The sequence below is a fragment of the Erythranthe guttata genome, chromosome 10, assembly GCF_056151865.1.
Source record: "Erythranthe guttata isolate IM_541 chromosome 10, IM_541, whole genome shotgun sequence".
NCBI lineage: Eukaryota > Viridiplantae > Streptophyta > Magnoliopsida > Lamiales > Phrymaceae > Erythranthe > Erythranthe guttata.
In genome coordinates this window covers 2242919-2259396 of record NC_142542.1, presented here as the reverse complement: position 1 = coordinate 2259396, position 16478 = coordinate 2242919, and the positions used below count along the sequence as shown (strand labels likewise).

Here is a 16478-nt window from a genome sequence, read left to right as displayed (position 1 = left end):
TGCTTAGGTTTGTTGGACCCCGTATGGTACCGGTGCACATTACTTACATCCTCGGAGCATGTATTACGGCACGATACAGTTCATGGATATAGTGGAGCCGTACATGCCCGACCGAGGGTTGCGGCAGTTTGGAAGAGTCCAGACTATTCCTTTCCCGATAATTGAATCGAACTTGCCACATAACCGCGGCTTGTTTGGCGCGGGATACAAAGTCACTTTCCACGGTCCTGGCGGCATGTGGCAGAACGAGTACGCCAACTTCATTGACCTGTCGCAATACCCTGAAGCCTGGCCGCCGGAAACAGTTGCCGATGAGTACATGAAGTGGTACATCGAGCGGACGCACCGGTTCATTAGCAACCCTGATAGAGTTCCGCCTGCAGAACGGGTTGTTGCTGCGGTGCCGCCAGACCAGCCGTTCGCCAACGACATAGCTCGGCTCCTAGTTCCGATCGTGTTCGGTTTGACTGGTGACGACGCAGCTGAGGCATTCCTGAGCATTCAGCCGCAGTTGAGGGACTTGTTGACGCCACATGCCCACTATTTGCGTCTCTTACCTAGGAGGGGTCGCGGGGGAGGTCCGAGGACTCGGGGTCGGGGTCGAGGGGTGGACAGTAGGACATGTTACCTATTTATGTATTAGTTTCGGATTTTTTATGTATTGGTATTCGTGTGTTGTGATTTGTTGTTTGTTTTCGGATTTAGTTTTTTGTACGGATGTTTCATTTTGGATTTGCGGATTTTTCTTATTTGCCCGTATTTTAATTACGTTGTTATCGGACTTACTTATTTAGTTATTTGTATGGATTATAATTATGTTGTATCGAACGAAATTATATTTTAATTTGTATTATTAACGAAATAAAAAAAAATAAAATAAAATAAAATAAAAAAATTATATTGGTGCTCGTGCGTTTTCACACGAACAGAGGTGTTCTGCTCGTGTGAAAACACACGTGCAAAACGCCTCTGTGCGTGTGAAAACGCACGAGCACCAATAATTTTTTTTTTTTTTTTTTTTTTTATTTTTCGGTTTTTTTTTTTTTTTAAAAATTAAAAAAAAAATTACGTGGAAATGGTGCTCGTGCGTTTTCACACGCACAGAGGCGTTTTGCACGTGTGTTTTCACACGAGCAGAACACCTCTATTCGTGTGAAAACGCACGAGCACCAAATATAATATTTTTTTTTATTTCGTTAATAATACAAATTAAAATATAATTTCGTTCGATACAACATAATTATAATCCGTACAAATAACTAAATAAGTAAATCCGATAACAACGTAAACAAAATTACAATAATACAGTACTACCTATGCCTAGAAGTCAACGTCGTCCAAAAAGCAAGTCGATCCGCGTAAAAATCTCGTAGAGGTAGTAAATTGGGAGCTGCAAAATACCTCCACTGAGGATGGAGACGAGGAAGAGGGCATGAAACCGGTACTCGTATGATCATAAAATGATCGTTATGTAGCGACATAGGAATAATACGTGATAACGCGGGGTTCCCAACTGGTGGTAGGTGAGTGATGCTACCCCGTTCAGTGAATATTAATACCATTGTGTTGTATCTTGTAGCGATCGCCAACCCCATATCTGTTGACATCCATTTCGTCCGTGGCGCCGGTCCCCTCTCATGACTGCATGTCAAGATATAATCAGCGACTGTATTTCGACCCCCCTCATCCCCACCAAAAATAGTAGCATATAGATTGTAACGCTCCATAAACTCCTCAACCAAGTCAGTTCTGACTTGTGGCCATCTCTCTTGACTGCCGTAAACAACTTCGGCTATGCATCGGTAGCCACAATTTCCATCGGCCCTCACATTAACATATGAGGCTATGGACTGTGCGAGAAACGGAGGAAGGAAGGAAAATAAATTGACCCGGTCGCCGGCAGTAACAACTGATTCTTCCGTCGATTTAGTACGTCCGCGAGGACGACCTTTAACCTTTGACTCTGGCGTACCAGCTTTAAATTTTGACTCTGGCGTCCTTTCGGTCGGGGTTTTGCGACCCTTAGAGCCGGAAGAAGATTTAACTTCGGATTTCCGATTCATCGTGTGCTCATATCCGGACAAGTACCTCTTCATCGAGTTATTCTTAGGTCGTCCCTTGGCCTTCACAAATGACGGCTCATGTAAATGCGTTGAAGAAGGATTATTTAGGTCCCGTAAATAGTCGGCCGCATTTTTTTGGGACATGTAATCTTTGTTTGATAACTTCTCGAACTCATCGAGAAGAACTTTCTTAATTGCAACTGTGCGATCAAACGGTTCCTCCTCGTCCTCCCATGGATCCGACTTTGGCTCGACAACCAACGTTCTCCAGAATGGATGTAACTGTTGCGGATAAAAAGTATCTCCCTCAGCAATTTTAACTGCAATCATACACGCACACGGGAGTCCGTGGGTTCGGCTTAGGTAACAGTTGCAACTATCCGGATTATTTTCCAATTTTTCGTACTCTTTATCCAACAGGTCCAGTGCTTTGTGTGATACGTTACATACCAAAGCACCGAAGCACGACAGTGAAGTACTGTACATCCTGACTGTTCTACTGCTTTCATTTTCCACCTTCAATTCATTAATTTGAAGGTCAACTTGCGCATCTAGTGCATTTTGAACTGTATCCATAGCTCCAGTCGATGTTTGGATCCAACGCTTCGATGCACGATGTGCACTCTCTACTATGTTTCGAGAAAACACTCAAATAATGAATAAATGTAACATGTGTATAAAAGATTGTACGTAACGAGTTTATAGTAAAATCAATTTATATACCTGTTAGTCGTCGTGTTACCGAAATGAACGATGTTGTTGGTCCAACACTTAACAAATCTCTCCTTATAAATCAACCACGTTTCATTGATGTAAGTTATCAGCTTCGGATATTGCCCGTACAAACTAACTATCTCTCTATAGTTGCATTCGTATTCTTCCTCAGTCTCAAATTCGACTAACTTTGCCCACACCGTCCTCCGGAACAGTACACCCAACTTGGTGTTACCCAAGAATTTTGACGCGTTTGCCTCAATGTTTCTGTTTATGTGATATAAACATAACATGTGATGCGAATGTGGAAACACGTTTGGCAATGCTTTCAGTAGGCCCAACTCACGATCTGTCAGTATCACTTCTGGTTCTATCCCGATTGGTAATATGTCTCGCAAACATCGCAATGTCCATGCATAAGTGTCCCCATCTTCACGTGACATAAAAGCAACGGCAATAGTGAAGTTCCTTCCCACGGGAGTAACCCCAATGATCTCCAAAAGAGGCATTTCATATGTACATGAAGGTAATTATAATTTAGTCAACTCTTACATATATATATATATATATATATATATATATATATATATATATATATATATATATATATATATATATATATATAATAAATGTAATTCACATTTAAATAATTATTACCTGTTAGTCTTGTACGTGCAATCCATCAGGATGACGTATGGAAATAACTGCAAAAGCTTTATTGAATCAGGGTGCGCAAACATAACGTCTTGCACTGTATCACCAGCTGGATTTGTTCGATGCCATTTGTTGTATCCACTCTCACTTAGTTCGTGCCACAGATGTTGTATAACTGTTTTTCCTTTCATTTCCTCTCGTCTAATTTTCTGTGATTCATTGTACACATCTCTCAAGGACGCAGCCGTATCCGGATTCATCTGTCTCAGATGATGCAAAATTTCCTTCGGCTTCACATGGCTCTTTTTCAGTATCTTTGTCACTTCTCGTTGCTCTTCAGTCAGGCGACTTAGCGAACGTAGTCCTTGTGGATATTTATGAGGATTATGATTGTGATTGCCATTTTTGATGGTAAGGCGCCATAATCCATCACGACCCTCTTTACCCCCTAGCGCAAAAGGGCATTTACACTTTATTGTACCAGACTTCCGGCTTGTTTTGACCTCTGCATTTTTTCCTCGACTCTTATAGGCTCTTTTACAAGTCAAATATTGTCGGCCCTCGTGGTAAGACTGTCGCCTAATCTCATGTCCATGACTGATGGCCATATTCATCGCCCACTCGACTAGTGCATCTTTACTATCAAATGCAGTCGAAATTGTGAAAAATTCACTGAAATCATGTAGCTCGAATGTTTCAATATCTTCATCCACATCTATGTATACTTCCTGTTTTTATATTAATGCAATTAGCAAATTATAAAACTAAAGAATAAAACTCAAAAAAAAAAAAAAAAAAAAAAAAAAAAAAAAAAAAAAAAAATTGTGTTGCTCGTGTGATTTCACACGAACAGAGACGTTCTGCTCGTGTGATTTCACACGAGCAAACCTCCTCTGCTCGTGTGAAATCACACGAGCTAATTAAAAAAAAAAAAATTGTTCTTGAGCTCGTGCGAATTTACGCGAGCACTTGCCAAGTGCTCGCGTAAATTCACACGAGCACATGAATAAAAAATAAAATTCATCTACTCGTGTGAATTTACACGAGCACTTGGCAAGTGCTCGCGTAAATTCACACGAGTAGATGAATTTTCGGGAAAAAAACGAAAAACTTACATTCGGGTCTAAGTTGTTTGGATCCATCGCAAAAATTGTTGAATATCTGAAATTTTTCACTTTGAATGTTGAGTTTTATATTTTAGTTTATATTTTATAGGATTTGGTAGGAATAGTACAAAAGGTAAATAGTTATGGTAAAAAGGTAAAAAATCATGGTAAAAAAGTACCTGAATGTTTAATTTGGCCTGCATATATCAACTCCCTAATATTAATACAATTATAGCGGATTTTAATACATAGATGATAGAGCCTACAGTGTAATCACATATATAGTGGATCTGCAAGTGATTATACATGTCCCAAAAACATGATAACATAATATTTTAGAGTCAACCCGAGAAGTTATTGAGTTTACCGAATATCAAGCAATGTCTAATTATTTAGTTAATCGTGACTAATCTCCCCAACTAAACTATGCTTAATTTGACAGTATGATTGTCCATACATAGGGACTATTTGCTAACTTCCCCTAATAACTGAAGAGGTCAAAATTCGTCCATAAAAGTCGAAAGTCGGAACCCCTTCATGAACAACCCAAACACATTTTTTTTATCACAAATAGAAAACAAGCAATAAAAAACAATCCCCAAACAAAAGATTAAAACAGATTACTATCATGATTTCTTCTGTATTGAAAAAAAAAAAATCCAACATGGTGTATAAAGCTTGTTTTTCACAAATGCAAATTGCAATACTAAATTATCTAGTGCTAAGAATAAATATCTGAACAAACCATACGAGAAGAGTGTGATTTCAAAGATCTGCTTTGCCGGGGTATCTGGGGAAGGGAATGACATCTCTAATGTTATCGATGCCCGTGGCAAACAGAATCATGCGCTCGAATCCAAGCCCAAACCCACTGTGCTTCACTGTACCATAGCTTCGTAGGTCAAGATACCAATGGTATGGCTCAAGCGGAAGCCCCATCTCCAATATCCTGAAAATTACACTAAGTCTCAAAACCCATTCGTTTGTTACGAATTACCAGAATTAACTTACAAAGAAACTTCTCTTACCTTTCCTTTAGAACCTCGTAATTCTCTTCTCTCTGGCTTCCTCCAACAAGTTCTCCCACCTAACGTTCGCATAAAAACGTCAATTAAGTAAACATTCATGGAATTAGATTAATAATCTTTTTTTTTTTTGTGTGTGTGTGTGTGAGTGTGTGTGTGTGTGAGAGAGAGAGAGAGAGAGAGAGAGAGGTAAGTAAGACCTTAGGTACAAGCACATCCATTGCTGCAACAGTTTTATTGTCTTCGTTGACCTTCATGTAGAAGGCTTTAATAGCTTTCGGGTAGTTGTAAACAATAACGGGTGCTTTGAATTTTTCTTCGGTCAGATATCTGTTTGATTAATTTGGGAATAAGACAACGATGTATTATAAACCTCAAGCTTTATGGACAGAAGATAAGAAAGTAAACCGCAAGCTGGATATGAGAGAAAGGGTTATACCTTTCATGTTCAGAAGCTAGATCAATACCCCATTCTACTTTGTTCTCAAACTTCTTCACTTTAGATGCTTCCTCGAGAATGGCAACTGCCTCCGTGTAAGTTATTCTGTGGAACTTGGATTTTGCAACCATTTCAAGACGTTGGATAGCCATTTTGTCGATGAATTTGGTCATGAACTCCATATCGTCATAGCAGTTGTCGAGCAACCACTGACAAAGGAATCTCACATACGCCTCAGCACAGTTCATGTCATCCTACAAAAATTCTTAAACTATGTTATCCGCTGTGATAAAGATATTTGAAAGAATCAAGGGCGAATAAAAGTCAATAATAAACAAAATCACTAAGTTTTCAAGTTTGGGCTTGATGTAGCCGCAAATGGTTTATAATCATGAACTCTCAACACACACAGTACCTATAAAAACATATTGCCAAATTTACATTTCAAAAAAACATAAAAAATCTTGGGTATTTTTTAGTAAAATTTGGTAAATTTTAGATTTTGGTAAAATGCTACTGGATGAAGCAGGATCTTTTGCAACTTCGGCAGACAAAGTTAACTAGCCTTAGTTTTACAGATATCAAAAACTAATATGCAAGTACATAGAAAGATTTAAAGTGTTTACGGCATATCATACCTGTATATCAGCAAATGCTATTTCAGGCTCAACCATCCAAAATTCAGCAAGATGTCTTGTAGTGTGTGAGTTCTCTGCTCGAAAAGTTGGCCCAAAAGTGTACACACTACTAAGAGCACAAGCATATGTTTCAACCTGCAGTTGCCCCGATACGGTTAAAAATGCTTGCCTGGCAAAAAAGTCTTCGGAGTAATCAATTTTCCCATCCTTCTTCGGAAGGCCACCTCCAAGCTTAAATCTCTCTGCCTGCTTGTATCTCTCATCTAGCTTCGAGTGGTTCTCTTTAGCCTTAGTAAGCTCAGCAACAGCAGATAGAATTTCCGACTTGTTTGCTTTAGCAGATTTTAGCTTAGCAACTTCTTCTCCTTTTGCCTTCACAGCCAGCTCAGCATCCGTAACATCGGTTTCTGAAGGAGGTGGGGTTTTTTTCAGATCGTTCTCTAATTTTTCCGAGTCGTTAATTAGTGTTGTGACTTGAAACATCTCCCCTGCACCCTCACAATCACTGGTTGTAATAATAGGAGTGTGCACGTAAAGGAAACCGTGCTTCTGGAAGAATGTGTGGGTAGCATATGCCAGGGCATTACGGATTCTAGCAACTGCAGAAATCTAAGCACAAAGAAAACGTCGTAATAGTCAGAAAATTGCAATAGAGAAGTGCATTAAGGGAAAGATCGGAGAAATAAATTTAGTACCATAACTAATGGAAGGAAGAAGAGTAATAAGAGAAAGATTGCAAAAATAAATATACTACGATAAATAATGAGAGGGATTGCATAAGAGTTACTAGAATCAAGGTCTAGAGATTTATATCCCCTACTTTCTTAGTTTCAACAGCCAACCGGATTAGATATTGAAACAAAATAATGGTTTAGATATCAGTTCTGATTTTACTCCCACTTTGAGCAAGACTCAAACACCTTAATCCTATAAACAGCAGCTCTAAAAGCAGCACCGACGCATACATGATAATTGATAAAATAAAGTTGGTGCGACACATGGACCTAGTTATATAACTACTGGCTACCCTTCTTTATACGTATAGTCAAATCTTCTCCAAATGAAGGAATTAAGTGCAAAAACAATATATAATCAGAAAGCATTCATTTTCATGTTAGTTTACTTAAGGAGGCTATGCACTTCTATGTGAAAGCAATAGGTGCAAAGGAAAACAAATAGTCAGAAAACCTTAATCTTCATGCTATTCTATTCAACAACGAAAAACTCATAAGCACAAATAACATCGATCATACAAGTTAACAAACAAATAAACATTGTTTCACTTCGTTTTCCATGTACAACTTCTTTGTTCCTCATCTTTGGCAAACGCATAATCACTCGACCTTAAATACTTTACACGTATAAACTAACGACTCGAAGAATTGAAATAGAACTACTGTTTGGAACAAGATTTGGTTGAAAAGAAGCAAACTAATTGAGTATTGATATCTCTCACTTACTTCAAAACAAAGAACAGCACCAATTATTAAGAACATTACAACTGTGAGTATATATTCTTGCAAAAAGTATGTATTTAGTTACTAGCAAGAATATAATTCGGTTTTAGAAGTTTTCCGTCATATTCTTGTAATTACAAAGAACAATTTTTTTTTGCTTTTTCTTTCCCAAATCCCAGATTTAAATAATAATTGAGGCCCAAACAATTTCCAATCAAAACTGCAACACCTCTAATCCAAGCACATTTTCAATAATTCAGCAACACCCACTCTTCACACATTCACACAAACACAAGTATGCGAATCAATTAAAAGAAGAAAACAAAATATGGATAAAATTAAGAAAATTGATACCGTGTTAGTCCTGGAGCGAAGGTGAACAACATCCCTGAGAAATTCAAGCGTCAATTTGGTCTTCGGCAGAGGGTACTTTGCCGCATCCACAGTCCCCACATCCAGAACCTTCTCCACATCAAGCTCGATCCTCTGCTTCACGCCTTCCGGTGGAGACTTCAGCAACCCCTCCACGTGGACGCAGGTCCCCGTCTGAACGACGTCGCTCAGCTTGTAAAGCTCCGACTTCACAATCACCTGCAGATTTCCGGCGCAGGAGCCGTCGTTGATCTCTAGAAAGGCGAACCTTCCCTTATCCGCCTCCCTCCCGGTCTTCACCCATCCCCCGATTCGGACCTTCTGACCCGCCAACCCGGCCCCCTTGTCGGACCGGCCGAGAATGTACTGGATCGGGACGCGCTGAGAAAACTGCGCCTCCTGTACGGCGTCGCTGATGGTCAGACCATCCAGCGCCGGCGGCGGCGGCGTAGAATCCATTGACATTTTTTTCGTTTTGGGGGCAAGTGTGTAGATAGAAATGTGATAAACCCTAGTTTATTTTGCTGGGATAATTTATAGCTGTGGTGGTTAGTGACAAATTACACTGAGTCGGATCCTTGGAATGATTCTCCAAAAAATTTAGAGAATCTCTCAAACAAGGTATTTTTCCATTTCCAAGCATTGGCCAATGAGTGATCTACACGTGGAAGGCGTTTCATCGTTATTGGTCAAGCCTTGGTGGGCAAGCGTTGAAAATTTGGTCAATAAAATTAACTTCTCTCTCGCTAGTCGGCTCGCGATAATTATTACTTTTTATTTTTTATATGTTATTTTTATTTAAATAATGTATAATAATATAAAATATTATAGAAATAAATACAAATATTAAAATAAATATATAATCACAATTTTAGTTTTTATTTTGTATTTTTTTTAAATAATTTTTAATATTAAAATAATAATTAAAATAATAATTAAAAAATATTTAAAAAAAAAAAAAAAAAGAATCGAGCTCGACAAAATAGACTCGAGCTCGAGCTCGAGCCAGCCAAAAGAGGCGAGCTCGGCTCGTTCACACCCCTAACTACATACATATTTGTTTCTTAAATTACACCTACACCTCAGCTGGTTAACGAGCCAAGCCGACTCGCGAGCTCGATGAGCTCAGTTCGAAAAAAGCTCGAACTTGAATTCAAGTTTTTGGATCTCGAGTTTTCTGAGGACCCGAGCTCGAACCAGTTTTTAGTTGTTCGTTAGCTCACGAACCTTATTTATTATTTTTATTTTTTTATTATTTTTTATGTATTATTTTTTATTTAAATAACATATTATAATAGAAAATATTATAGAACTAAATAAAAATAAAATATAAATATTAAAAATATACATAATTACAATCTATTGTTTATTTTGTAATTTTTTTAAATATTTTTTAATAATAATGAAATAATAATTAAAAAATATTTAAAAAAAACAACAACAAAATGAGCTCGTGCTCGAGCCTGCCAAAAGAGGCGAGTTCGGCTCGTTCACACCCCTACCTACACTCTCTGAGGTATGCTTAAATAACTTTAAACTCCTTGTAGTATAAGTAATTACAGCTACACCCCTGATGCAATTATCGGAGCCAAAATTTCATGTCCTGGGGATCAATATGCACCACTATATTTTCCACGGGACCGTTAATGGTACCATAGACGAAAATTTATAAATCTTGTATAAAATAGTAAGAATTTAAGAAATGTTGGGGTGGCATACAACCCCTAACTCTATGTTGTCTCAATCAATTCATGAAACTAATAGTCCGTTAAAACCCTAACGAAATAACTTATCCAGGGATGGAAAGAATCTCGATCCGCTAGCTAACCATGGGTATCTGCTACATTTAAAACCCGCTACCGAAACCATTTGGGTTTGGTAATGATTTTGGTCAAAAAAATGCAAACCGTCACGGTTTTGGTATGGTTCTGGTTTTATCCCTACGGTCATGTGTATCCGACCATTTAATATATATATATATATATATATATATATATATATATATATATATATATATATATATATATATATATATATATATAAAAATATATTATTTTTAATTCCACATAATATAAATAAAAAAAATCGGCACGTTTTTTGAATAAATTATTAAATAATCTAGGGAAAATATAAATTTACTATTACATTAATTACTCAAGTACATAACTAGTTTCGTATCATTCTAGTCAATTGTGTATCCTAAATTTCATACTTTAAAATATAATTCAATAAATTGTAGTAGATATTGCTTTTTAATCAACATTTTGTTGCCTTGGAACGTTATTTTTTGTGCAGTGTTTTATTTCATTTTGTATAATTTACTTAAATTGTTTGCGTCTTTTTATTTTTTTCTTGTTTTCTGAGAGGTACTAAAAAGTTATTGGCTCCAAGTTATTTGGTATCACCATAATTTAAATGGTAAATGGTTACCGTGGGTATCTGGAATAGGTGGTAATGGTTCTGGTATTCCAATAAGCTTTTTTAATGGGTTTGGTATGGTTTTGGTTTGAACTATATTAAATTAAATGTAATTGTTTTGGTCTTACATTTTTTTAGGGTATCCTCTCCACTGTCATCCTAAACTTATCCAATATTAATTCGTTAGAGTTTCTCACAATGTTTCGGGGAGCGGAGTTCATTATAATTATAGATATCATAGGGACCATAAAATTATTTTAACATACTTCAGATGTGTAGGTGTAATTTACCCTCTCTTTTTTTATTCTTGTATTTGATGCATATAATATGGTGAAGACGGCCAAGATATGTTTCAGTTAAGTAACCCGTATTTTTGCTAGATATATTTAAATTTGGGGTCCATTTGAAATACACCCATTATATGGAAAATATATAAGGATAGGCCCACCCCTAAAAATCTTCCTGTGAGATACCTCATAGAGAGGCAAAAGTACTATTTTGCCCTTATTTGTAATTTACCGTTCACTGCATTCAGCATTTTTACCAACTTCACTTATCATTTTGGACCTGCATTTAGCATTTTTGTACTGCATATATCATAATTTTGAATTTAATAAATTTTTATTCTTGTATATATATTGTACCTTTATTATTATTGTATTTTTTTATAAAATTTTTTTTTTTTATATTTCAATTTTTATTAATTTTTTTAATTTTTCATTTTTTTTTATTAATTGAAATTTTGGTAAAATTAGTGAACTGAAAGTATACTACACATGACTACAGTGTCCTACAAATCCAATAATCATGTATAGTGACATGTAGTCATGTACTGTCTTTTTACTCAAAAATTCATATACATCAACAAAATAATTCACAATTTAGATCTTGATATTATAAATCAACTAATAAACAAAAAATGAAAAAATACAATCGCATGCATATATTTTTCAAACATGAACAAGTATTACTGTACAATAAAAACCTATAGCATATATATAATTGTATGTTACTACAGGTGACTATAGTTATTTACAATTATCTATAGTTATATATAGAGACATAAAGTCTAGACTACTGTAGCATGAATCCAACTTCACGAAGGCACTTCATCGGATCTTATTCTCTGCATGTCATAAAATTATAATAAAAGCAAAACATGTGACAAAAAAATACGAGTTAAAGAGCAAAATGGAACATCCGAGTTATTACATGAAAAATAAAAAAAAAAACATGATTTTTTTTTTGATAAATTTACTGAAATGAAATCGACTACAAATGAATATAGTATACTCAAGTCCTATAGTCATTGTATAGTTATATGTGACCATGACTATACATGACTACATATGAGACTGTATATGACTAAATATAACTGTATATTCACCTGACTCAAATTACCCGTCTAAGTAACCACTACTGGTTAAATTTCTACTACAGATAAACAAAACTCTCACACTTGAGGCATTTCGAATCATCTTCAAATATATACAAAAAATAAATTACATATGGTTTATAATAAAAAATCAAATTAATACAAAGAAAAATATTTTAATATTAATTGTTCACAAATCTTCAAAAACATAGTTGATCTGTTTTTTTTTTTGTAATATATAAATGCAGTAAATATATACAAATTAAACACCACCGGTTCCAGATCTGAAATTCACCATTAGATCTGACTACACATCGTCGGATCACAATTTGAAATTTTCGAATCCAGTTGGTTTTCATAAAAAAAAGAAAAACAATAGAAAAAGGTGAAATAGTGATCAAAATTCAGATCTTCAAAAAATAAATTAAAAATGGATGGGCATTCATAAATTAAAAATATAAAAAGGTGAAGTGGATGTTTTAGTACGAGTTCAAGGCGGTGGGAGGAGCAACGACGGCCGGCACCAGGCGGTGGCGGAGCAGCTCAGCGCAGCGGAGCACGGCGGAGCAGCGGCGGTGGGAGGTGAGAGAGAAGAGAACCAGAGTTTTGAAAGAGAGAAGAAAAAACGTGGGAGGAGCAAGAGAGAAGAGAAAACGGTTGGGAGGAGGGAGAGAGAAAATAACGGGAGTTGAGAGAGAAGGTTAGGATTTTAAATTGTAACTAAAAGGGCAAAACTGGTATTTCAATTTGTCAAGGGGGTCTATCCAATTAAGATTACAATTTCGGTTTTTGACCATGAAAAAAAATTCATTGAACATATCTCTAGATATTTTCAAAACTAGGGGTATCCCACATTTCCCATTAAATTTGATATTTAATAAATGAATACTTTTCCAAAGTCTTTTCCTCGTTAATAAAAAAATTAGGGAATCTTTGACTAGGACCGTGGAATGAAATTTTGTTATAAATTAACCCACTATTTAATTTTCATTTCAAATAGGCATCCACGAACTTTGAATATCCAAAATTAAACCTACTATGTAAGAAAAGTCCAAACATAAATAAAGAAAGAAACAAAAAATATAGACTTCAGCACATCAAAAAGAGGTAGATCATTTGTACCAGAGCTTTCTACTTTGGATTCCAAGCTTTTTAACATAATACTAGAGGTATTTTCCGGAGTTTGGGAACATAAAAGCTATCATCCTTCTGGAATACCTAAAACAACCACATTGTATTCTTGTACTTCAGCCGTTTGATCCACATTTGGTTCTGTAGTGCTACAAAAAGTGCATCAATACATTATTTTCTTGAGTTATTGTTTGATGTTTGAAACCGTTTTGTTTGATTTTTTCGTCGTAATTTACATTATTAGGATTTTATTCGTTTATGTTTGCATTTGCATTATTTTTAGTACTTTGAGGTGTTTTCCATGCTTCTTATTAGATATGGAATTGAGCATGAAGTAGATGAAGAAAGTTGAGCAAAAAGTGTGAAGAAAAGGGCCTTGTATGCACGTTCTATAATAGGCGCACCCGTGCTTGGATTTCCGTCCGCGAGCGCACGAAATGAATTTGAAGCGCATGAAGTATTGTCAGATGCCCTTGCGTCTGACTTGGTGTACGTGATAAGTGTTCGTTTTGCACGATTTTTACTTATCGAATCTTCGAGTTTTGGTCTTTGTTCTTCCGAGTTTTGCCTTTATTCGTACATATTATGCATTTTTTGTTTTATTTATATTTTAGGTTAAGTTTTGCTATTTTGGCCGATTCAAAACATTTTGAAAGCGAAGCCGATTTTTCAAGCCAAGTAAAACGCCATGAAGACCCAGATCGCGATCCACGAAAGTGGGATCGCGATCTGGCGGCAAATTCCAGTGAGCAGCAAATTAGCGCCCAGATCGCGATCCAGGAAAGCCGGATCGCGATCTGGCGGCAAATTCTAGTAAGCAGCAAATTAGCGCCTAGATCGCGATCCAGGAACTTCGGATCGAGATCTAGCGGCAAATTCCAGTAGCAGCGAGAAAACTGGCTATATCGCGATCTGACTCTCTTGGATCGCGATCTGGAAAGACGGTTCACCTGTTTCATGAGAAGCCAGATCGTGATCCGACTTTCTTGGATCGCGATTTGGGCATGATTTTTTAGAGCAGGTATTTTTAATGCAAAGCTTCTTGAGGAAGTTTTGCATTAACTGTAAATAGGAAGGCCCTTTCATTATTCATTCTTCTTCGACTTCTTACGGTTTTCGACAGTTCTTCAAGGGAATCTTCGACAGGAGTTTCGATTTGGGTTTTTCTTACGCAAATTCTTTACGTTTTGTTCTTCATTTATTGTGTACATTCTTTTGACACTATGTTTGTTAGGAACTAATAACATTTTCTTCTAGGGTGATGAAACCTTGTATATTTTTTCGATCTCCATTTCTGTTATCTATTTGTCGTGTTTTGATTTCGTTTATGTTTTCCTGTATTAAATGCTTCTGATTGATTGATAATCTCTTGGATTGATATTAAATAGGAATGAAATCGAGAGAGGATTTCTTGTTTGAAATTAGGAAAACATAGCTTGGGTTGTGGAAACGGAGACGTGCACCTCAGGTAGCCCTTAAGGACTTGACCTAAATGCTCTCTTAATATCATGTTCTGAATAGAGATGTCGGACCTGTGGGTAGACTCTAACTACAATGGAGACGGGGGTTAGAGTATTTTTGCATCTGGGTTAACGAATAGGAATTTGACCTTAGATAACGGATTTGTAGATCGTTGTTGATTATACATTGGTGGATTTTGCCCTAGAAGTCCCTTTTAAATCGAAACCCTCCCGTTTAGAGTTGTCGCTATTCTATTTACATATATTCTATATATTTGCATGTTCACAACCTTGTTTGTTGTTAATCTAGGGTTTATCACCATTCCAACCATTTATGATTGGCTAGATAATATAACTATAATATAATTACATTACTCAACATGTGAATCTATAGGTCCCTATGGATCGATATCTTGAACCACTGTTCTACAAAATGTGATATTTTACACTTGCGGTAATTTATACGTGAGGAAAATGAGTATTAGTACGCAAGCGCGTACGAGTTTCGGAGTTAGAGCTAGAAATATTTTGGGCTTTTTGAATGTACGGAAATAAGTGGATTAAATGGGAAGCCTTTAAAGTCATATAAAAGGAATTATTGCCCCATATTCCGTACGCAACTTTGGAGAAGAGAAATACACACGCGACAAAGCTTTGGAGAGAGGATATGACGAAACAAATACCCTCTAGCCAAAAGAGTGAAGACGAATGCAAGCGAAGAATCAAGACGACTGTATAGCGACAACTACACCGAAAATCAAGAGAATTTGTTCAATCTTCCTCTCAAATTATAGAGTTCTTTTTACCTCTTTTCTTTTGATGATTTTTTGTATTATCCAAACTATTTCATGTATTTCTAGTAGAAATATGAGTAGCTAATTTATTGAATCTAGGATTTTGTCATAACCTAATGTGGTAATTTTTGAACCCGTTCATCTAGTATTGTGCAAGTTTGATTTTATGATTGTTTCTTCGATCTGATTTTATTTATGCGTGAATCTGGCCAATTTGACAGATTATTTTAATAATTAGAACTGTCATAGAAGAGCTTTCGAGTAGCTTTCACCAGATTAATGTGTTAATTGCATGTGGTATCGTATACATACATGTATCACCTAAGGTAACCACTGGCGACATTTTAATTTAATGTGTTATTCATAATTAGGTTGCAGGCGTATAATAATATGTTTATGAATAATAGAACTATAACACACGCGAAAGCGGATTATAAATAATTGTGTGTCTCGGGTTAATAATTAATAATTGCACGTTAGAAGTTTATTTGGATGAATAATCAACGCAGATGGGTACGATAAAATCCTAGGTTCATTTTAATTGATATTTGATACTTTCAAGGAGCAAAAGACAAAAGAGTGTTGATTTCAATAATTTTCATATATATGGTTACTTTACCAATTACTATGTATTTAAAATACTCACAAATAAAACTAAAATACGAAACCACTAACCCATTAACCGGCCAAACTATACCTCACTAACTAAAAAACTTGATCACAAATAAAACTAAAATACGAAACTACTAACTCATTAACCGGCCAAACTATACCTCACTAACTAAAAAACTTGAATACTAGTTTACGTACAAATATAAAATAACTATGTTCG

The 16478-nt window shown here is 36.0% G+C and overlaps 2 protein-coding genes across 2 annotated transcripts; both read right to left on the bottom strand.

Moving 5' to 3' along the window:
- Positions 1 to 1310: 1310 nt before the first annotated feature.
- LOC105973273 (uncharacterized) lies at positions 1311 to 3691 on the bottom strand. Its single transcript, XM_088823895.1, has 3 exons — positions 3435 to 3691; positions 2806 to 3044; positions 1311 to 2692 (listed from the first exon to the last, which is right to left on the bottom strand). The coding sequence occupies exons 1-3, from the start codon at positions 3689 to 3691 to the stop codon at positions 1311 to 1313; spliced, it is 1878 nt and encodes a 625-aa protein (XP_088680021.1).
- Positions 3692 to 5142: 1451 nt separating this feature from the next.
- Positions 5143 to 9128, bottom strand: SYNC1 (Class II aminoacyl-tRNA and biotin synthetases superfamily protein). Its single transcript, XM_012976453.2, has 6 exons — positions 8451 to 9128; positions 6640 to 7248; positions 6002 to 6255; positions 5763 to 5892; positions 5566 to 5624; positions 5143 to 5486 (listed from the first exon to the last, which is right to left on the bottom strand). The coding sequence occupies exons 1-6, from the start codon at positions 8931 to 8933 to the stop codon at positions 5303 to 5305; spliced, it is 1719 nt and encodes a 572-aa protein (XP_012831907.2). The 5' UTR covers positions 8934 to 9128; the 3' UTR covers positions 5143 to 5302.
- Between the last annotated feature and the right edge of the window lie 7350 nt (positions 9129 to 16478).

Excerpts from the sequence above, each read along its gene's own strand:
- SYNC1 (XM_012976453.2), bottom strand. The coding sequence starts at position 8,933 with ATGTCAATGGATTCTACGCCGCCGCCGCCGGCGCTGGATGGTCTGACC. Across the intron at positions 7,249-8,450 it reads TTCGCTCCAGGACTAACACG|ATTTCTGCAGTTGCTAGAAT; the intron begins GTATCAATTTTC and ends CTTTGTGCTTAG. Across the intron at positions 5,893-6,001 it reads CTAGCTTCTGAACATGAAAG|ATATCTGACCGAAGAAAAAT; the intron begins GTATAACCCTTT and ends TTAATCAAACAG.
- LOC105973273 (XM_088823895.1), bottom strand. The coding sequence starts at position 3,691 with ATGAATCCGGATACGGCTGCGTCCTTGAGAGATGTGTACAATGAATCA. Across the intron at positions 3,045-3,434 it reads TGCACGTACAAGACTAACAG|AAACATTGAGGCAAACGCGT; the intron begins GTAATAATTATT and ends TCACATAAACAG. Across the intron at positions 2,693-2,805 it reads CAACAACATCGTTCATTTCG|TAGAGAGTGCACATCGTGCA; the intron begins GTAACACGACGA and ends CTCGAAACATAG.